This window comes from Condylostylus longicornis, unplaced genomic scaffold (assembly GCF_029603195.1).
Source record: "Condylostylus longicornis isolate FDR11 unplaced genomic scaffold, ASM2960319v2 ptg000027l, whole genome shotgun sequence".
Taxonomy (NCBI): Eukaryota; Metazoa; Arthropoda; class Insecta; order Diptera; family Dolichopodidae; genus Condylostylus; species Condylostylus longicornis.
In genome coordinates, this window is record NW_026577996.1 from 4,790,026 (window position 1) to 4,805,812 (window position 15,787).

The 15,787-nt window shown below is 23.6% G+C and overlaps 2 protein-coding genes across 3 annotated transcripts; one reads left to right on the forward strand and one right to left on the reverse strand.

Annotated features, from left to right (window-relative positions):
* Window positions 1-2,431: 2,431 nt before the first annotated feature.
* LOC129607295 (prohibitin-2) lies at window positions 2,432-6,260 on the reverse strand. Of its 2 annotated transcripts, none has more exons than XM_055518198.1 (6): window positions 5,946-6,260; window positions 5,277-5,623; window positions 4,958-5,191; window positions 4,725-4,802; window positions 4,565-4,664; window positions 2,432-2,727 (listed from the first exon to the last, which is right to left on the reverse strand). In XM_055518198.1, exons 1-6 carry the CDS (start codon window positions 6,076-6,078, stop codon window positions 2,723-2,725), a joined length of 897 nt encoding a protein of 298 aa, XP_055374173.1. In that variant the 5' UTR covers window positions 6,079-6,260; the 3' UTR covers window positions 2,432-2,722. The 2 variants fall into 2 exon arrangements, with proteins under 2 accessions (XP_055374173.1, XP_055374172.1); XM_055518197.1 differs by lacking the exon at window positions 2,432-2,727 and adding an exon at window positions 3,322-3,683.
* A 1,159-nt stretch (window positions 6,261-7,419) lies between these two features.
* Window positions 7,420-13,658, forward strand: LOC129607502 (uncharacterized). The gene is made up of 9 exons (XM_055518531.1): window positions 7,420-7,604; window positions 7,682-9,080; window positions 9,137-9,729; window positions 9,822-10,283; window positions 10,346-11,156; window positions 11,214-11,899; window positions 11,957-13,209; window positions 13,278-13,489; window positions 13,642-13,658. The coding sequence occupies exons 1-9, from the start codon at window positions 7,533-7,535 to the stop codon at window positions 13,656-13,658; spliced, it is 5,505 nt and encodes a 1,834-aa protein (XP_055374506.1). The 5' UTR covers window positions 7,420-7,532.
* The last annotated feature ends 2,129 nt before the right edge of the window (window positions 13,659-15,787 follow it).

Below are 15,787 nucleotides of genomic sequence, written 5' to 3' on the forward strand. Positions count from 1 at the left end.
TTATATACTTTTTCAATAAAGTTTATTTGTTTAAACAGCTCCTATAAAATATGTAGTTACGCACTGGAGTTTTGACACACCTATAGCTATTTACATGACGTTCAAATTCTGTTGTATTACGGAATAGTACAACGGCCTTATTTAAAATGGTCAAGTGTAGTATTTTTTCATATTCCATTGCATGTAGCTACATATTATTTTCTTCTTTAATCTAATCTTAAAAGTTCTCTTACGATTCAATGCGAAGCGAAGACTAAATAATATTTTAGTACAAAGTGAATGGGAGAAGAAAAAATTTGGGTAAGTAACGAATTCTCGAAAATGAAAAAGTAGACAAAATTGCAAACAAAAAATTTTATTCACAATAAAATTTTCATAAAAAATCACATAGCGCAAACCCAACGTACTCAAACCATAATTCCAATATGTGTATATGTACAGTTGTAAATTTAATTTATAATTTCAAAATTAAATAATTTAAAATAGGTTTTGTGGTTCTTAAACTACAACAGCGTATGATCACTTGAATAATAAAAAGTTTCAACTACATAAGCACGCTCTTAAATTAACGGTATAATAACGGTATTATAAGTACTTTAATATTTAATTATTTTAATTTGAAAATAACTTGGACCATTCTGATTAATATTTAATTTATTTTATTTTGTCAATTAACATTTATGGGATTCAGTAGTTATTCCGTTCTTATTTTTAAAATACTTTAAAATTTTAGTTTTAATTTTATATTTTAAATTTTGAGTTTTGAGATAACGTACCTTCTCTTTTATTGAGCCTAAAAATTTAATTATCAATATTCTCTTGAATGAAGACGGCAATGAGCATAACATAAAACATAATTTATTTAATTTAATATTTTTTAATGAGAAAAGAGAAAATAAGCATCTATAAGATATTGGTAAGAGCGTAAAGTAGCATTCTTCACGGCACAATCATTTAATTTTTATTTGCTTTTTCTTTAAAACTGAGAATACGAGTATATAAATTTTAGAATTCTCAAGAGATACTTTTTTTATAGCAAAGTTCATATTATATTTTTTTATTATTTCTTGTTTTACTATAAAACTGGTAAAAAAAAAACATAAAATAAAAACAAAATTTTAGCGATCTAACCATTAAATCGAGAAGATAATATTGTAGTACTGGAGTTTGATGCTAAATAATTGTCATACAACTATGTTTTTTTTAATTTTTTGAATTTAAATTAATGATTCTTTATTAAACAAAATAAAAATATCAGAAATTAAATGACGTGACATTGACGACACTTCCCATAATATATCAATTATTTACTAATACACCATAAGCTTAAATATATTTAATTTAAAGATTTTATTGAGTTCAGAATTAATTGTGGAGAGCGATAATATATATAATACACTTTTAGTGTAATTTCCATTTTTTATGTACTGTAAATTTTGAGGGATTTTCAATAATTCAAACACACATTCATAGTTGTAAAATAAATCTTAAAAGTCTCTTCTCAAATGCTTAGAAATATAAAAACTCTGAATATTTTACTGTTGCAAATTGGTAGCATACTCGAGCAATTCTTCAATATCCAAAAATTTTTTTATCATATTATGCAGGAGCATATAAATTAGAAGAGGACTTCTAATTTAGCACAATTGTAATTTTCGAACATTCTATTTTTACAGATTTTCCAGTTTAAATTTATCGAACATACTTTATATTAAGACCTAAGTTAGAACTGAATTGCATATAATACAATAGTCTCAAAATATATTTAAAATAAAAAATTATAGAATTTCATTTTCAATTTTGCTATGAAATCATATAATTAGTTTTTGACCTTTACAGAATTAATACATAATACTATATATGTATATACATATCAAATTAATGTTTATATGCAATAAGAATGTTGGAAGATACTTATGTATATGTATATACATACATATATATATATATGATTTAAAATCATATTACACTTAGTAAATGTTGCATAAAAATTGCAAAGAAAAAACAAAAAAAAATCAACATTCAGAAAAAACCTAAAATTTTTTTAGATACTAAAAAATTTAGTATATAGATACTATGTATATACTTATATGTATAATAGCCATTATGCATTTTAGAATATGTTGGCTCTCAAAAACCGGATTTTCCTTTTTGTAAAATATAAAATTAACACATAAACATAAACCATAACATAACGTTAGGTAAATTTGCTGAAAATATTACGATTTTATTCTCAATTTTCTCTTTCTTTAAAAAATGAAACAAAAAATTGAGAAAAACTATATATAAATATTTGAAAAACAAGTTAATAAAACAAAATCTCAAAATTTTATTAGCATTATTAATTTTATCTCACAATATGAAAATTGAAATATATGTATGTGTAAACTGTCTAAGAACAAATTCAATGTGGTATTTTTAATTCCATAAGATTCCATGAGAATAAAATAATTAATTAACATTTAAGTATTCTTTATACAAAATTTAACTTTTAATATAAATATTCAAATAATTTTTTAATCTTATGATAAATGCCATAATTATGGTCCAAGCAAACGTTTCTACAATTTATACATGGTTTTCAACAAACATAATATAGGCATATTTCGTATAATTTTTCTCTTTCAACTTCCAAATATTTTTTAAGAAAAGTTTTAAATTAAAATATAATTCTTGGTTGTTTATAGCAAGCATCTCATCCATTGTTTCCTTTAGCTGAATATCAATCTGAAAAGTGGTAAAAAAACAAAACAGATATAAAACATTATATAATAAAAGGTTAAAGCAGAGAATATAAGAGAAAATTAAGAGGAATACCAATTGAGATTTATGGTAAAGTATCGAAGACTGGATGAAAAGAACAAAATTCTTATGAAATTCCTACAAAAAATGTCATCTCAATGTGTACATTAAGCGGATCTCAATTTTCAGCATATTTACCATTTTAAATACTTTCATCTTACAAGCAATTTTTAATCTTGATTTTAAGATGAGACTTTTAACAATATTTTTATAGCAAATTCTCTTCAACTTTTTGTTTTTTAAATTTGGATCGTTTTTTTAAGAGAAATATGTCCGATATGCTTGGAAATCGATATACATTGAGTAAAACGTTCAAAAGACCAAATTTCAGTTAAATTTCCTTAGGTGTCTATAGAATCTTAATATATTTTAAAAATTAATTATTTGCGATTATTACACACAATAGAACTTTTAAAATTCTATAGAAATATTATTGGACTTACAAAATCCTATTAGAAAAAAAAATTAAATTTTAAAATAAAATCATATAAAAATGGTTTGTAAAATAAACTTTAATTATCAAAAAAAAAAAAAAATTTTAGTAAAAAAAAAATGCGATACAGTGTTTGTATATTGTATAAAACTATAAATAACTATTTTTGTGCTTGTTCTTCTTCTTCTTCTTAACATTTTTTAAGCTTCTATTCGGAAAACAATGTTGTTTCTGTCCAATATGTAAAATTTTTTTTTAAAAAACTTTCAAAATTCATTCATTGTATATGGTTATTAAAATAAATAAAAAGTTTTTGATTTCTATACAAGCTTTTTAGCCATTTCTGTTGCAATTGAACTTATGTGATTTTCTGATGATTCTTTTATTGTTCTTTTCGGCCGTGAAAGCCTAACAGAATGAGTATTATTGGTGAAAAAACCGCCATCACCTATAATTATAAATGAAATATTCATTTTCTATGTAAAATTGGAAAGAATCACTTTAAATGAAATGACTTATTTTAATATTTTTAATTCTCTCAAATTAAAAAGAAAAATAGGAAACCCTAAACTAAAAAATAAAAAGTTTTAATGATAAAATAAAAAGAATTTTTTATTTCAACTGCTTTCAAAAAAATTTTTATTTCCCTTTATTTCCATGTATAAAAACATACTGCATAATATAATTAACATTTTAATAAAAATTATAAAATTTACGATTTTTTTAGGACAATATTTTTTGATTAAATTTTTACTTTTCTTTCTTGCATATAAAATGGTTATTCATCTTTCATTTAATTTAAACTCATTATAAAAAACAAATAAGACATTTCATTTTAGAGTTTGAATAAAATTATATAAGATGTCTTTAAATGCAATTAATTTTAATTTGCTTGATTATTTTATGCTGCCAAAAAATATTCAAAATTTTTTTAGGTATCATCAATGTGATAATACGATTAATCATTGGAGATTGTTTTATTTGTTTTTGTCAAAATATTTGCTGTTCTTATTTCTGTTCTTCTATTTCTATAATTTAATTTCTTTAAAAAATTTTATACAAAGACTATGCCAATATTTAGGAAAATATGTAAGTAAAATCATTTCCATATTCAATACATTTTTGACAGCAATAAAATAATAAAATCAGCGATAAAACTAATTAAGGACTAAGGAATTTAATAACTATTTTATACTTATGTGCATACAGTTGAGTTTAATTTTTTTTTTATATAAAAATGTTTTGAAATGCTAAATCAACTGATTTTTTATCTTTCTAACTTTAACAGTAATATTCTCGCAATAAAATTCTGTAACTATTTTTTCTTACTTTTAACTACTTTTTCAGTCATATCATCGTAATTTTCATCTTGAATATTCAACATCAAGCTATTGGTTGATAGGAACACCTTATTTTGGGAATTTGCGATCTACAAAGAATAAAAAAAATAAAATAATTTCGAATTAGAAAAAAATTAACATTAATGTACCGTTCTAGCTATACTTTGAGCTGCACGAATTTTCCTCAATTTAAGATAAGCAGGATTTTGGCTCACAGCAATACCTAAGTAAATATATCTGTCAAGGAAAATTGTTTCAAATATTATAAAAATAGTAACATGTAAATAAAAATTGAATCGTCTTGCAATAATATAAAGATAGTAAGAAATTTAAATATTCAATACATAATAAAAAATTATATTTATTATTTTGAAAAGGATATCATTTTTGCTGCTTCAGCTTCACCCTCAGCTTGAACAATTTTATGTTGTTTTTCTTGTTTAGCACGTTCTACAAAGAATACCGCACGTTGAGCTTCTTGTTGAGCAACTTGTTTAGCTTCAACTGCAGCAGTATACTCTTTGCCAAAACTTAATTCTACGAGAGAAACATCATCCAAAATTATATTAAAGTCGCGTGCACGTTCAACAAGTTCACGGCGAATCAATAAGGAAACCTTAAAATGAAAATAATATTGATCAAAATTTTTATTGTATACATTTATATAAATATTAAAATTACATTGTATTTTTTATATTTACCTGTTGACGTTGTGTAATTAACTGCGATGCATTGAATTTCGCTACGACACTTTTTAATACCTCATTGCAAATTGATGGTAAAACTTTTTCATCATAATCTAAGCCCAATTGACGATACATTTGTGGGAGTTTTATGGAATCTGGACGTGAGAGTACACGCAAAGATATATTTACCATTTGCAAATCTTTAGAACCGGATGGTGAAGACATTTTTCTTGGTCGGGAACGAATATCATATATTATTGGATATTGAAACCATGGAATACGGAAATGTAACCCTTCTGAATAGATATCATCTTGAACACCACCAATTCGATTAAATATTATAGCACGATGACCACCTTCAACTGCAATTTATATAATAAGAATGTCGATTATGCAATATATGTGAAATTTATTGTCTAATATAAACATATTTCAAGATATCATGTAATCGTATGTATACAAATGTGATGAGTACCATTTCAATTTCAAATGAACTACATTAACTTAACTTTTTTAACATAAAATTTTGATAGATATACATATACCTATACATAAATGTATGTATGTATGTAACTACATATTGAAATATTTAAATTCTTCATGAAATTCTTTAGTGAGGTTAGAATTTATTTTTTTATTTTTTTGATATAACATTTACTTTAGTGTTGGAAAAGTGTAATTTACCTGTATATAAAGATTGTGAAATACCATATGCTGCAGCTCCTGCAGCAGCAAGAAACTTTAATCCGGTAGCTAGACCTGGTGGACCTCCCTTTCCAAATTTTCCGGCCAGGTCATTTAACTTACTTTGAGCCATTTTCAATTATACAATTTATTCAGTTTTTTAGATTAATATTTTTTGTTTAATATTATTTAGATTAATATTACTTTGTGAAATCGGATGTGAAATTTTAAAGATATTAAACTTAAAATTGTTTAATAGTTAAAAAAAGAAAATAATGTGATAATCTCACACGACTTTTCACCACCCAATGTATGACAGCTATTGAATACGATTATTGACTTGACATCCGAATAACAAACGGAATTACAATAATTTAACCGACGCGCAATCATAGCTATTATGAAAAGTCATTTAACAATGTGCGAAGCCTCTTATTTCCAAAAAATCAAATACATAATATTTTGGTGTTATATTCACATATAATAAAATTTCAACCTAACATCTTATTAACATTATATCTGATAATATATTATTTTTAAACAGCACGTTATGAAGAGTGTTTGGTACTGTACGGTAGGGTAAAAATTAAATTTTTACATGTCCGACCAAAATTATATCAGACTTTACGTCAAAATTTAACTAACGAAAATCATGCCCAAAATAAAAATCAACTGATCGCTGCTCAAAACATTCGCAAAAAATTAATTGTCGCCATTTCGCTTTTAAAAAATCAATCATTAAATCTGGTGATAAATGATTTATATTAAGATAAAGTTGTCCAAGATTATTTTCATCAGATCTTAGGTTTGATATATTCTACTGCAGCAGGCTGTCAAATGTATTTAAGCTACTCGACGCCTTGTGATATTAGCAAGAAAAATTTCGAACTACTGTGAATGAAAAGAATTTCAAAACAAGCACATGTTTGTCAAAAGACTATTTCTTCAAGACAATTTCCAAAAGCAAAAACAAAATAAAACAATATTTTCGTTATGTCAGAAACATATGTTATTATTATTGTTTTCTTTTGTTGTTAAAGAAAACCTTCTAAGTTGAATTCTATTCATTTCCGAATTTCATATAAAAAGTTTTATCCTTTTTAAATTTTATTTATTTTAAATGATTAAGTTTATCAGTACACTAAGAATGGTTTATATCGGCTATTACGTTATTTGAAATTTAAAATATGAATATAAATATTCACAAATATACCTAAATAAGTAATTTAATTGCATATGTGCAATAATTCCGCTTTCCTACAAAACAAAAAATACTGTCATAACACAATAATTCCGCTCTCCTACAAAACAAAAAATACTGTCATAACGCCGTTGTGGCTACTAAAATCAATTTATCTTGAATGTAGATTCATTAAGTTTAAATTAGTATTGTAAATAATTTTGTTTTCTTTGTTATTAAAATATAGAATTTTTTTATCAAAATAATTGGAAACAATCTACATTAAACCAAATCAATAATGTAAATAAGTGTAAATTTAAAGAATATAATATTTTAACACATATGTACGTTTTACAAGACTGATGAACTGTGATGCAATTAAATAATTTTTAAATTCAGTCATAAAAATGGATCCAGTTCAAAAGGAGCTCCTTTTTAATTCATGGTCGAAAGTAAATGAAATTGCTTTAATAAAAGTGGTAAGTGGTTTCTCATAAATTTTCATTAATAAGGCATACGAAATTGTTCGTGCTATATTAAATAATTACTGTTTTAGGTTGTTTCAAGGGGTCAACATATAGATTTATGTGTAGAATTTTTATCTAAAAGTAAAAATATTTCGCAAGAAGAGGCTTCTGAGTTTTTTCATGAAGTAATTGACACATATGTATATCGTCTACTCTCGGACAAGTCCATATCTAAAGCGCAACAAGTGCTAAAAAATGTATCAAGAGATTACAAAAGTATTTATTATCAATTTGCTTTTGAGTCAGCCGATGATAAAATTAAGAATGCAATATTTGATTATTTAAGTCAAGAAAATAGTGATTTCGAAGATGAAAAAAGAAAATATAAATTTTATTTAGATGTTTTAAAGGAAATCAAAAACGAACCAAAATTAAGTAATATTATCAAACGGAAGATTAAAATGTTTAACTTAGAAAATTTTCTCAAAATGGATGAAAAATTTCAGAAGAGCTTAATAATTCGTTTATATTTTTTTAACAAAAATAATAATTTACTTGAAATTTTATCTAAAGAAGATATTTGGGAATATTTAGTTGATGATAATATAGAATCGGAAATAATTCTTTGGTGTAAAATACAAAAAGGGGATGTTACGCGCTTGGAATTTGAATTACATAAAAAATATTTAGAATGGAAAATTGATAATAAAATGTTTTCATATGCTTCAAAATATTTAAAAAGCTCAAGTGAAAATTTACGGGATTTATTCCTTTTCTATGGTTTTATATTTGATGATGAAAAAAATGATATTAAAAAAATTTCCGATAGAATTATTAGAACAAAATATACTCACACTTTAGATGAAAATATTGGAGTTGTTAAAAGTTTTCCTATAGCTGAATATGCTGTAGAAAATAATTGCTTAGTAATGTTACTACAAAAATTTATTCAAATTGAGGATATAGAAAAATTGAAAACTTCTTATCCAGATAAAATTGAATTATTTGATTTAATAATTACTTTAAAATCATTTAATCCTACTTCTGAAAATTTTCTAAAAGTATGCCAAGCTGCTAGAAAATACTATGAAAAAGAAGATAAAAATTATTTAGAAAAAAATCCATTAGTAGCTCTTGCTGAATATTTAGTGGCAGGAAAAGATATAAAATCATTAAATGATGACCAAAGTCCTGAAGCTTGTGCAATCAAATCGATTCCTTTAATTGATAACCTTGTTAAACGATTAAACGGAAAAATACCTGGAATAAATGCAATTGAAATGTTTAAAATAAAAACTGGAATCGATTTAAAAGAGATGGGTGAAACTGAATTCGGTGATGAACCCGCCTCATTTTCAAATTCCAAAATGATAGCAAAATATGGAATGAAATTTAATTTAAATTATACACATTTTATTAGGCAAAATCTCAGTTCTTATGCTATTTATAAATTTTTAATGGAGCAGTTCAATAAATATGGGCAGATAAGTAAAGTTTTTACTTTAACATGCTTTTATGAATGCTTTAAAAAATTTTTATTTCAGATAAATCACAATTTTATTACGCAGTCGAAACGGTTTCAGAACTAGCTTTATCAGATTATAATAATTTGGATTTAGCAAGACATTGTGTTGTATTTATAGAACAACTTGGATTTGATTCCCAAAATTTACGTTGTCTTCTTATGGCTTTAAGAATTTGCAATAACAATAAATTAAGCTCTTTAGATTATAAGAGCATTATTTCAATGGCAGAAGATAAACTTTTGGGAGATCCTAATAATCTTGAAAATATTTACAATTCCGAATTCTCAATCAAAGAGTATTCTGCTTTGATTAAAGTTGCGAAATTTACTGGGAAAAAATATTGGCCCCAACGATTTTTGAATTTTTTAGCTAAAAAAGATGATTGGCTGAAATTACTTTTGTTTATTCAGTATTTTGATATATCTTTAGACATCGTTAAAAATGTTTGCAAATTTTTTAACACACCTGAAATTGGTGAAAATTTTTTGCAAGCTGTAACATTTGAGGGTGCTGATCAAATTTTTAAAAGTTCCAGCGGTAATATAGCGACAACATCGAAAAGAAGACCAAGTTTCAAGAGAAATAGATACAATAAAACGGATAAGCACAAGGTACATTAACACTCTTGCTATGTCATAAATTTATCATGAATTACGTGCAAATAAATAAAACGTTTACAATAATAAAAACTTTAATTTTTAAGAATGCAGCTAATGAGACAATATCATCTCACTCGGATTCTGGAAATAGTTCAGTTTCATATTTTAAATTAAGAAACGAACTTGCAAATAAATGTCTTGAAGGTCGGATTGACATATTTGCCTTAATAATTTTAAGTACAACTAGCATTCCAGAAGAAAGGATTTCATCTTTGGAAAATTTTCTAGAAATTATAAACAGTTCAAATTTATATTCGACAAGTTTCAATTTATTAAAAAGATGCGTACAACATGAACTTCCTATTTTATCTGTTCTTTCCGCAGAAGCATTTAAAGATAATATTGATTGGTGCTGGTTAACTTGGCTGAGTGTTTCTATCGACTCTTTTAAGAAATTGTCCACATTTTCTTCAGAACAAACCAAACAAATTACCACGACTATGGTAGAATTAGCTGTAAAAGAGCATTATATCCAAACATTATATAGAAGTTTTTTTATTTTTTATGTAATTTTTTATTTTTTATGTAACTACCAAAGTGAAAAATAACTACCAAATTTCTTTTTTAGGATAGTAACTTTATTTTCTTACTAAAATTTCTGGAATTAACAAATGATTTAAACTTTACTGATGAATCAATTTTTCAATTAAGCAGTTTTTTTGATTCATTGAGTAATGATGAAATTAGTCTTCCATTTATTCAGCTGGATACAGAAGAACTACATATTTTTGCAACAAAAATTTTACTATTACATGTTGAAAACAATTTTCGTTCTCGGTATTATCAGTTAAAATTTCTCAAACTAATTGCTGAACTTAATAATATAGAGTTAAATAAAATATTAGAGTTTGAACTATTGGCCAAAATTTCTGAATTGATCATGGATACAAAGATATATTTAAACTTTGAATCACTGTTACCAAAATCTTGTATGAAATCGACTATACAAAATTCTTACAGCAAATACAAGACTGTACTGGATGATTTATTAGAAATAAAAGAATATGATAAAGCTATTAAACTTGCATACTTAATAGAAAATGTGCTAGATAAACCAATAAGCAATATTATATTTACAAAATGGATCACTGAATTGGATTTAAGAGAAACAGATTTTAATTTTAGTCTATACGAAAAAGATACAGAGGAGCACTCATTACCGCCAGAATTCTTAGTAAATTTTTGTTTATATGCTGCAGTACAATTTCCTGATTGTGATTTTAGAAGATATTTGTTTTATAAAAATGCTCTCAATGTGATAAAAAAGAATAAATTATTTGGAAATGAGTCATTTGACCGTGATCAAATTGAATTTGATATGGTTATGGTATTTTTAAGAAGTAATAAGAACATAGAAGATATTGATATTTATCATTCGGGTAATTCATATTTTTTCCGATATTCTATTTTATGCTTAATTATATATTTCTTTTTAGAATATTACGAGGAAATTCTATTAAAAGAACGATGTGTTTTGTTTAAAACTTTACTAGAGCTTAAAGAATTAGCTGGAGCTTATAATTTGACAGTAAATTTAAAAAGTTCATTGTCGATAGAGATGAAAGCAAAATTGTCAAAACTGCTCGATAATTTATTAGAAAACGGTGATATAGTTGAAGCATTTCGTTTACAAGAAATGTTTGAAAGTCCAACTGCCGACTTGCGTTATTTGACCCTTTGTATGGCTTTAGCCGAAGGCTTAATATCAGTTTCTAATTTAACCGATGAAGAAAGATCTTTATATTCAAATGTAGAGAAAAATAATGCTGTATTTTCAAGAAAAACTTTAGAGGGGAGAAAAGTTCGAGAGCCAGATATATTTAGAAGAGGGATATCAAACAGTTCAATTAATCTTAAAGCCGAAGAAGTATCTTTAAAAGAAAAAGAACAGATTTTAACCATGTTGCAGGATATGACAGGAAATTTAAAATACGGTGATCGCATTGGAAAACGAATTGTATTTGTTTTTCGAGCGGCAATGTATCTTGATAAAGAATATACTGATATGTTGAGAACAAAAGATACATCTACATTATTATTGAGCGCTACTAATGAAAATTGCCCAAAAAAACTTTTAGTAGTAAACGATATATTTGCATCTTCACAAATGACTGCAAATGAGGTAATTCTTTTAACAATTGTATTAAATTCTTTTTGAAATTTCGCTTTTTTTTGTTAGATTGCGGAATATCTTTCGCATGAAATCACAATTGCTATTGTTCGTCCAGTATATTATTTATTAACTACGGATCAGCAAAATATAAGGCAACTTAAACCTGCCACACTTTGGGGATATGATATTGATAAAGAGTTTCATTTAATTTTAGAAATATGTCCGAAACCATCTTTACTTGGCAAATGTCTTTTAAAATATTGCGATGTTCTTAGTGTTTATCGTAAATTTCAAAATAATGAAGAATATGAACATTCAGCAATATTTGAATCATTTTATAATATATTGCAATCTTATGGTATTCCAAATGAACCTTCAACCAGTAATACAACTGAACAAGTTTTGTCTTATAAAAAGAAAAATACAATTTATATTGAACTTTTAATATTCGCATATAAATGTTTCGTTCATGAATGTCATATGGAAGGAATGATTAACGTTCTAGAAAGGGCTCAAAAATTAAATTCTCAACTTGAAATAGCAAAATCATGGAAACTTATTTGTAGAATGTTAATAGGAATAGGACAATATCGTGAAATGTCCTATTGCTTTGATACATTGATTAAAAATGAACAATTTGAATCATTGCTTGGTGCACAATATGATGATGAAAAGTCTCAAGAATTTAAATATGCTCTAATATCATATTTAAGAGAATTTTGTCCTAATTCTCAAGAATATATAAAATTAGTTGCTATAAGATTTGCTATGTTTTCAGAAATTGCTGAAATATTAATGAACGATGCTAATCAAAAATTATCAACAGTATTAACAAAATATCAGACAAATGAATTTAATAGAGCTCAAGATAGTTTTATAAAATTTTTAAAATTTAGTCCTGAAATAATAAAAGATTTAGAAGAAATTAGAGATTCCTTTGCTCAAGCAGCTGAAAATTATTTATTTGATGAAAAACTTCGTACTTCAAGTAAAACAGCTCAAATGGCTCAATTAATAGCTATGCAATTGGGTATTATAAATTTTAATTTATCATTAAATCAGTCCGATGTTGGAACCGAAATTTTATGTATATCCGTAATTAATGTTAAATCGAAAAAAGAATTTTGTGAACTTGTTAATAAAAATTTAAATAAATGTTTTCAAGCTATGATATTATCAAATTCATATCCAGAATATCCAATACAATGGCATGAAATTTTATTATGGCAATATATTATATTAAATAATGAAAATTATTTAAAAGAATTTTGTTATCATTTTGAATTAACAGATGCGATAATAGAAAATATTGTAACTGGGTAAATTGCAAGTACATTTTTTATAAGTAAAATAAAATTTAATTAAGTTTTTTGTTTTTCTATTTTAGATATCAAAATTACTGTAAAACAAATATTGGTTATATGAAAATGGAAGAAAATTTGCAAAATTTAGTAATGAAAATAAAATCTGTTACATTAAAATATCGTCTGGCATCATTTATGAGCTTTAAAAATATTATAACAGATATTTTAAATGACGATAATAGTATTTATTATCTAAAAGACACTAATTATGGAGAAAAAGAAATTGTTGATGATGGTTTATTATAAAATTATTAATAATAAAATTTTTTGTTTTAATTATATTCAAAGTATAGATTTACATATTTGTTTTTATTATATAATATTAATTTTTTTTTTATATAATATTGTATATAATTTTAAAACAAAGGTGTTCTATCAAAATTTCAGATCTAATGTCGGCTTAACTTATTCAGATTTTTATTGTTTTATTTACTGAATAAGTAAATTTAACTTTAGAATTGTATTTTTGGTAGACAACCAAATATTATGTAGAAATTTATCACCCAAGCTTATTAGAAAGTTATTATTTGTTTTTTAAAAATTATTTTATACACTTATTAATCTTTATTATTCCTTAAATATATCGTTATTATAAACAATGTATAAAAATGTTAGCAGTGAAAAGAAAGAAATAAATAAAAATTTTAAATATAGTAGAAAAGAAATATGTTTAATAAATATTTGTAAATTGAAGAAAAGTAAACCATAGAAATTTTTCTTAAATAATTTTTGTAAAAAAAAACTCAAATAATCAAAGACTTAAATGAATATATAATATGTGTAAATTTTTTGAAAAATTATTATAAATTCATAGAAATTATAGATTTTTATAGAAAACGTAGAATTTTAATAAATTTCAGGTTTTTGTAAAATTTCATATCTTAAAATGCTATAAGAAGATCAACATATTTTATAAATAATATGGAAAATTTAAAAACTCAAAACAAAGAAAAAAAAATATTTAAAGTATTTTGTAAAAACATTTTATTTTATTTAAAATTAAAATTTGTATTTCCTTTTTATAATCACCAATTTTAAATTTCTGTTTCAATTCTAATTATCTACATTTAATTTTAAATTAATGTAATTAATTATACATATTACAAATTTGATTGTTGTTTTTTTTTGTATTATTTCATTTTCATAATTTTAGAAAATTTAAATGTTAATATATACAAGTGGATAATTATGTTATATAAAAATATAAATTGTATAAGTTCTTATATTAAAATTATTATCATATCAAGAAATAAATATTTTATGTATTTTATAAATGGTGGTTTTTCAATAATTTTATTCAAAATAATTTTCTTAAGAAAACAAAAAAATAAAATAATTATGCAAAAAATTTTTTTAATTTTCAAATTGCATATACTTACATAAATTAAGAAATGTTTTACAAAGCTTTAGTTAAAAATTTTTATTTTGTATTTAAAAAATACAAGATTGATTCGTCTTTTTTCTTATATAACACCTTCTTTACATTAACTCAATAACATTATTACAAACAATTGCATACTATCGTGTATTATTTTCAAAAATTTTTGTATTGAATGAAGAATCATAAACCTGTAAACAAAATATAGCAATCAGATAAATTGGAGACAAGATGGATTTTTTTTTTAAATTATTTTGAAAACTAAGATTATGAATAAATTAATTATATCTGGTATCTAATCAATAAATTAATAATTAATAAATTAAATAACTAGAGCAAATAATAATTAATCTAGTTATTTAATTTAGAGCTACATTTAATCTAATTTAAACACATGAAGTTATTGAAATTTTATAAAATGAAAACCAGAATACTCTAGTTGTTTTTTAAAATAATAAAAATTTTCAATAATATTGTATTAATTGACAATCTGTAATTCGATAGAGTCCGTCCATTCTGCAAAATATTATAACTTAAAATTATTAAATTAAATATTTTGTCTACCTTAAATTAAAGAAAAATCAAAATTATAAAGTGAAATCCAATGAATTTTAAAAGTATGATTTTTAATAAACTTTATATAATGCACATTAGGATAAATAAAATAAAAAACAATTTTATTTTTTATTTTTTTTTTGTAAAACATTTATTAATTTTATCTCTTATAACTATAGAAATTTTTGTTTTATTTTTAACATAACAACTTAATATATATAGTATACATAATTTTGGTTTTGATTTTATTTTATTTTTAAAACTTAAACTACAATATAATTCCAATTTTAATTGATATTTGTTTATAATGAAAAATTATTTGTTTGAAATTAAAAACAAAAAAAAAAAATATATGAAAATATAATAATTTCATAATAAATGAAATAGATGAAATTTAAACAATTTTTGAATCAAATGAAACAACAAAAAATAATTATAACTCTTTTCTGATTATTTAAATTAAAAACAAAAACTGAAATTTTTTTAAATATTTTTTTTTGTTTTACTTATTTTCTGACTATTTTTATAATTTTCTGATGTAAAATGGCTACTAAAGTTACTAAAAAAAAAAGTCAAATAACTTTTTTTTTTCTCATACTT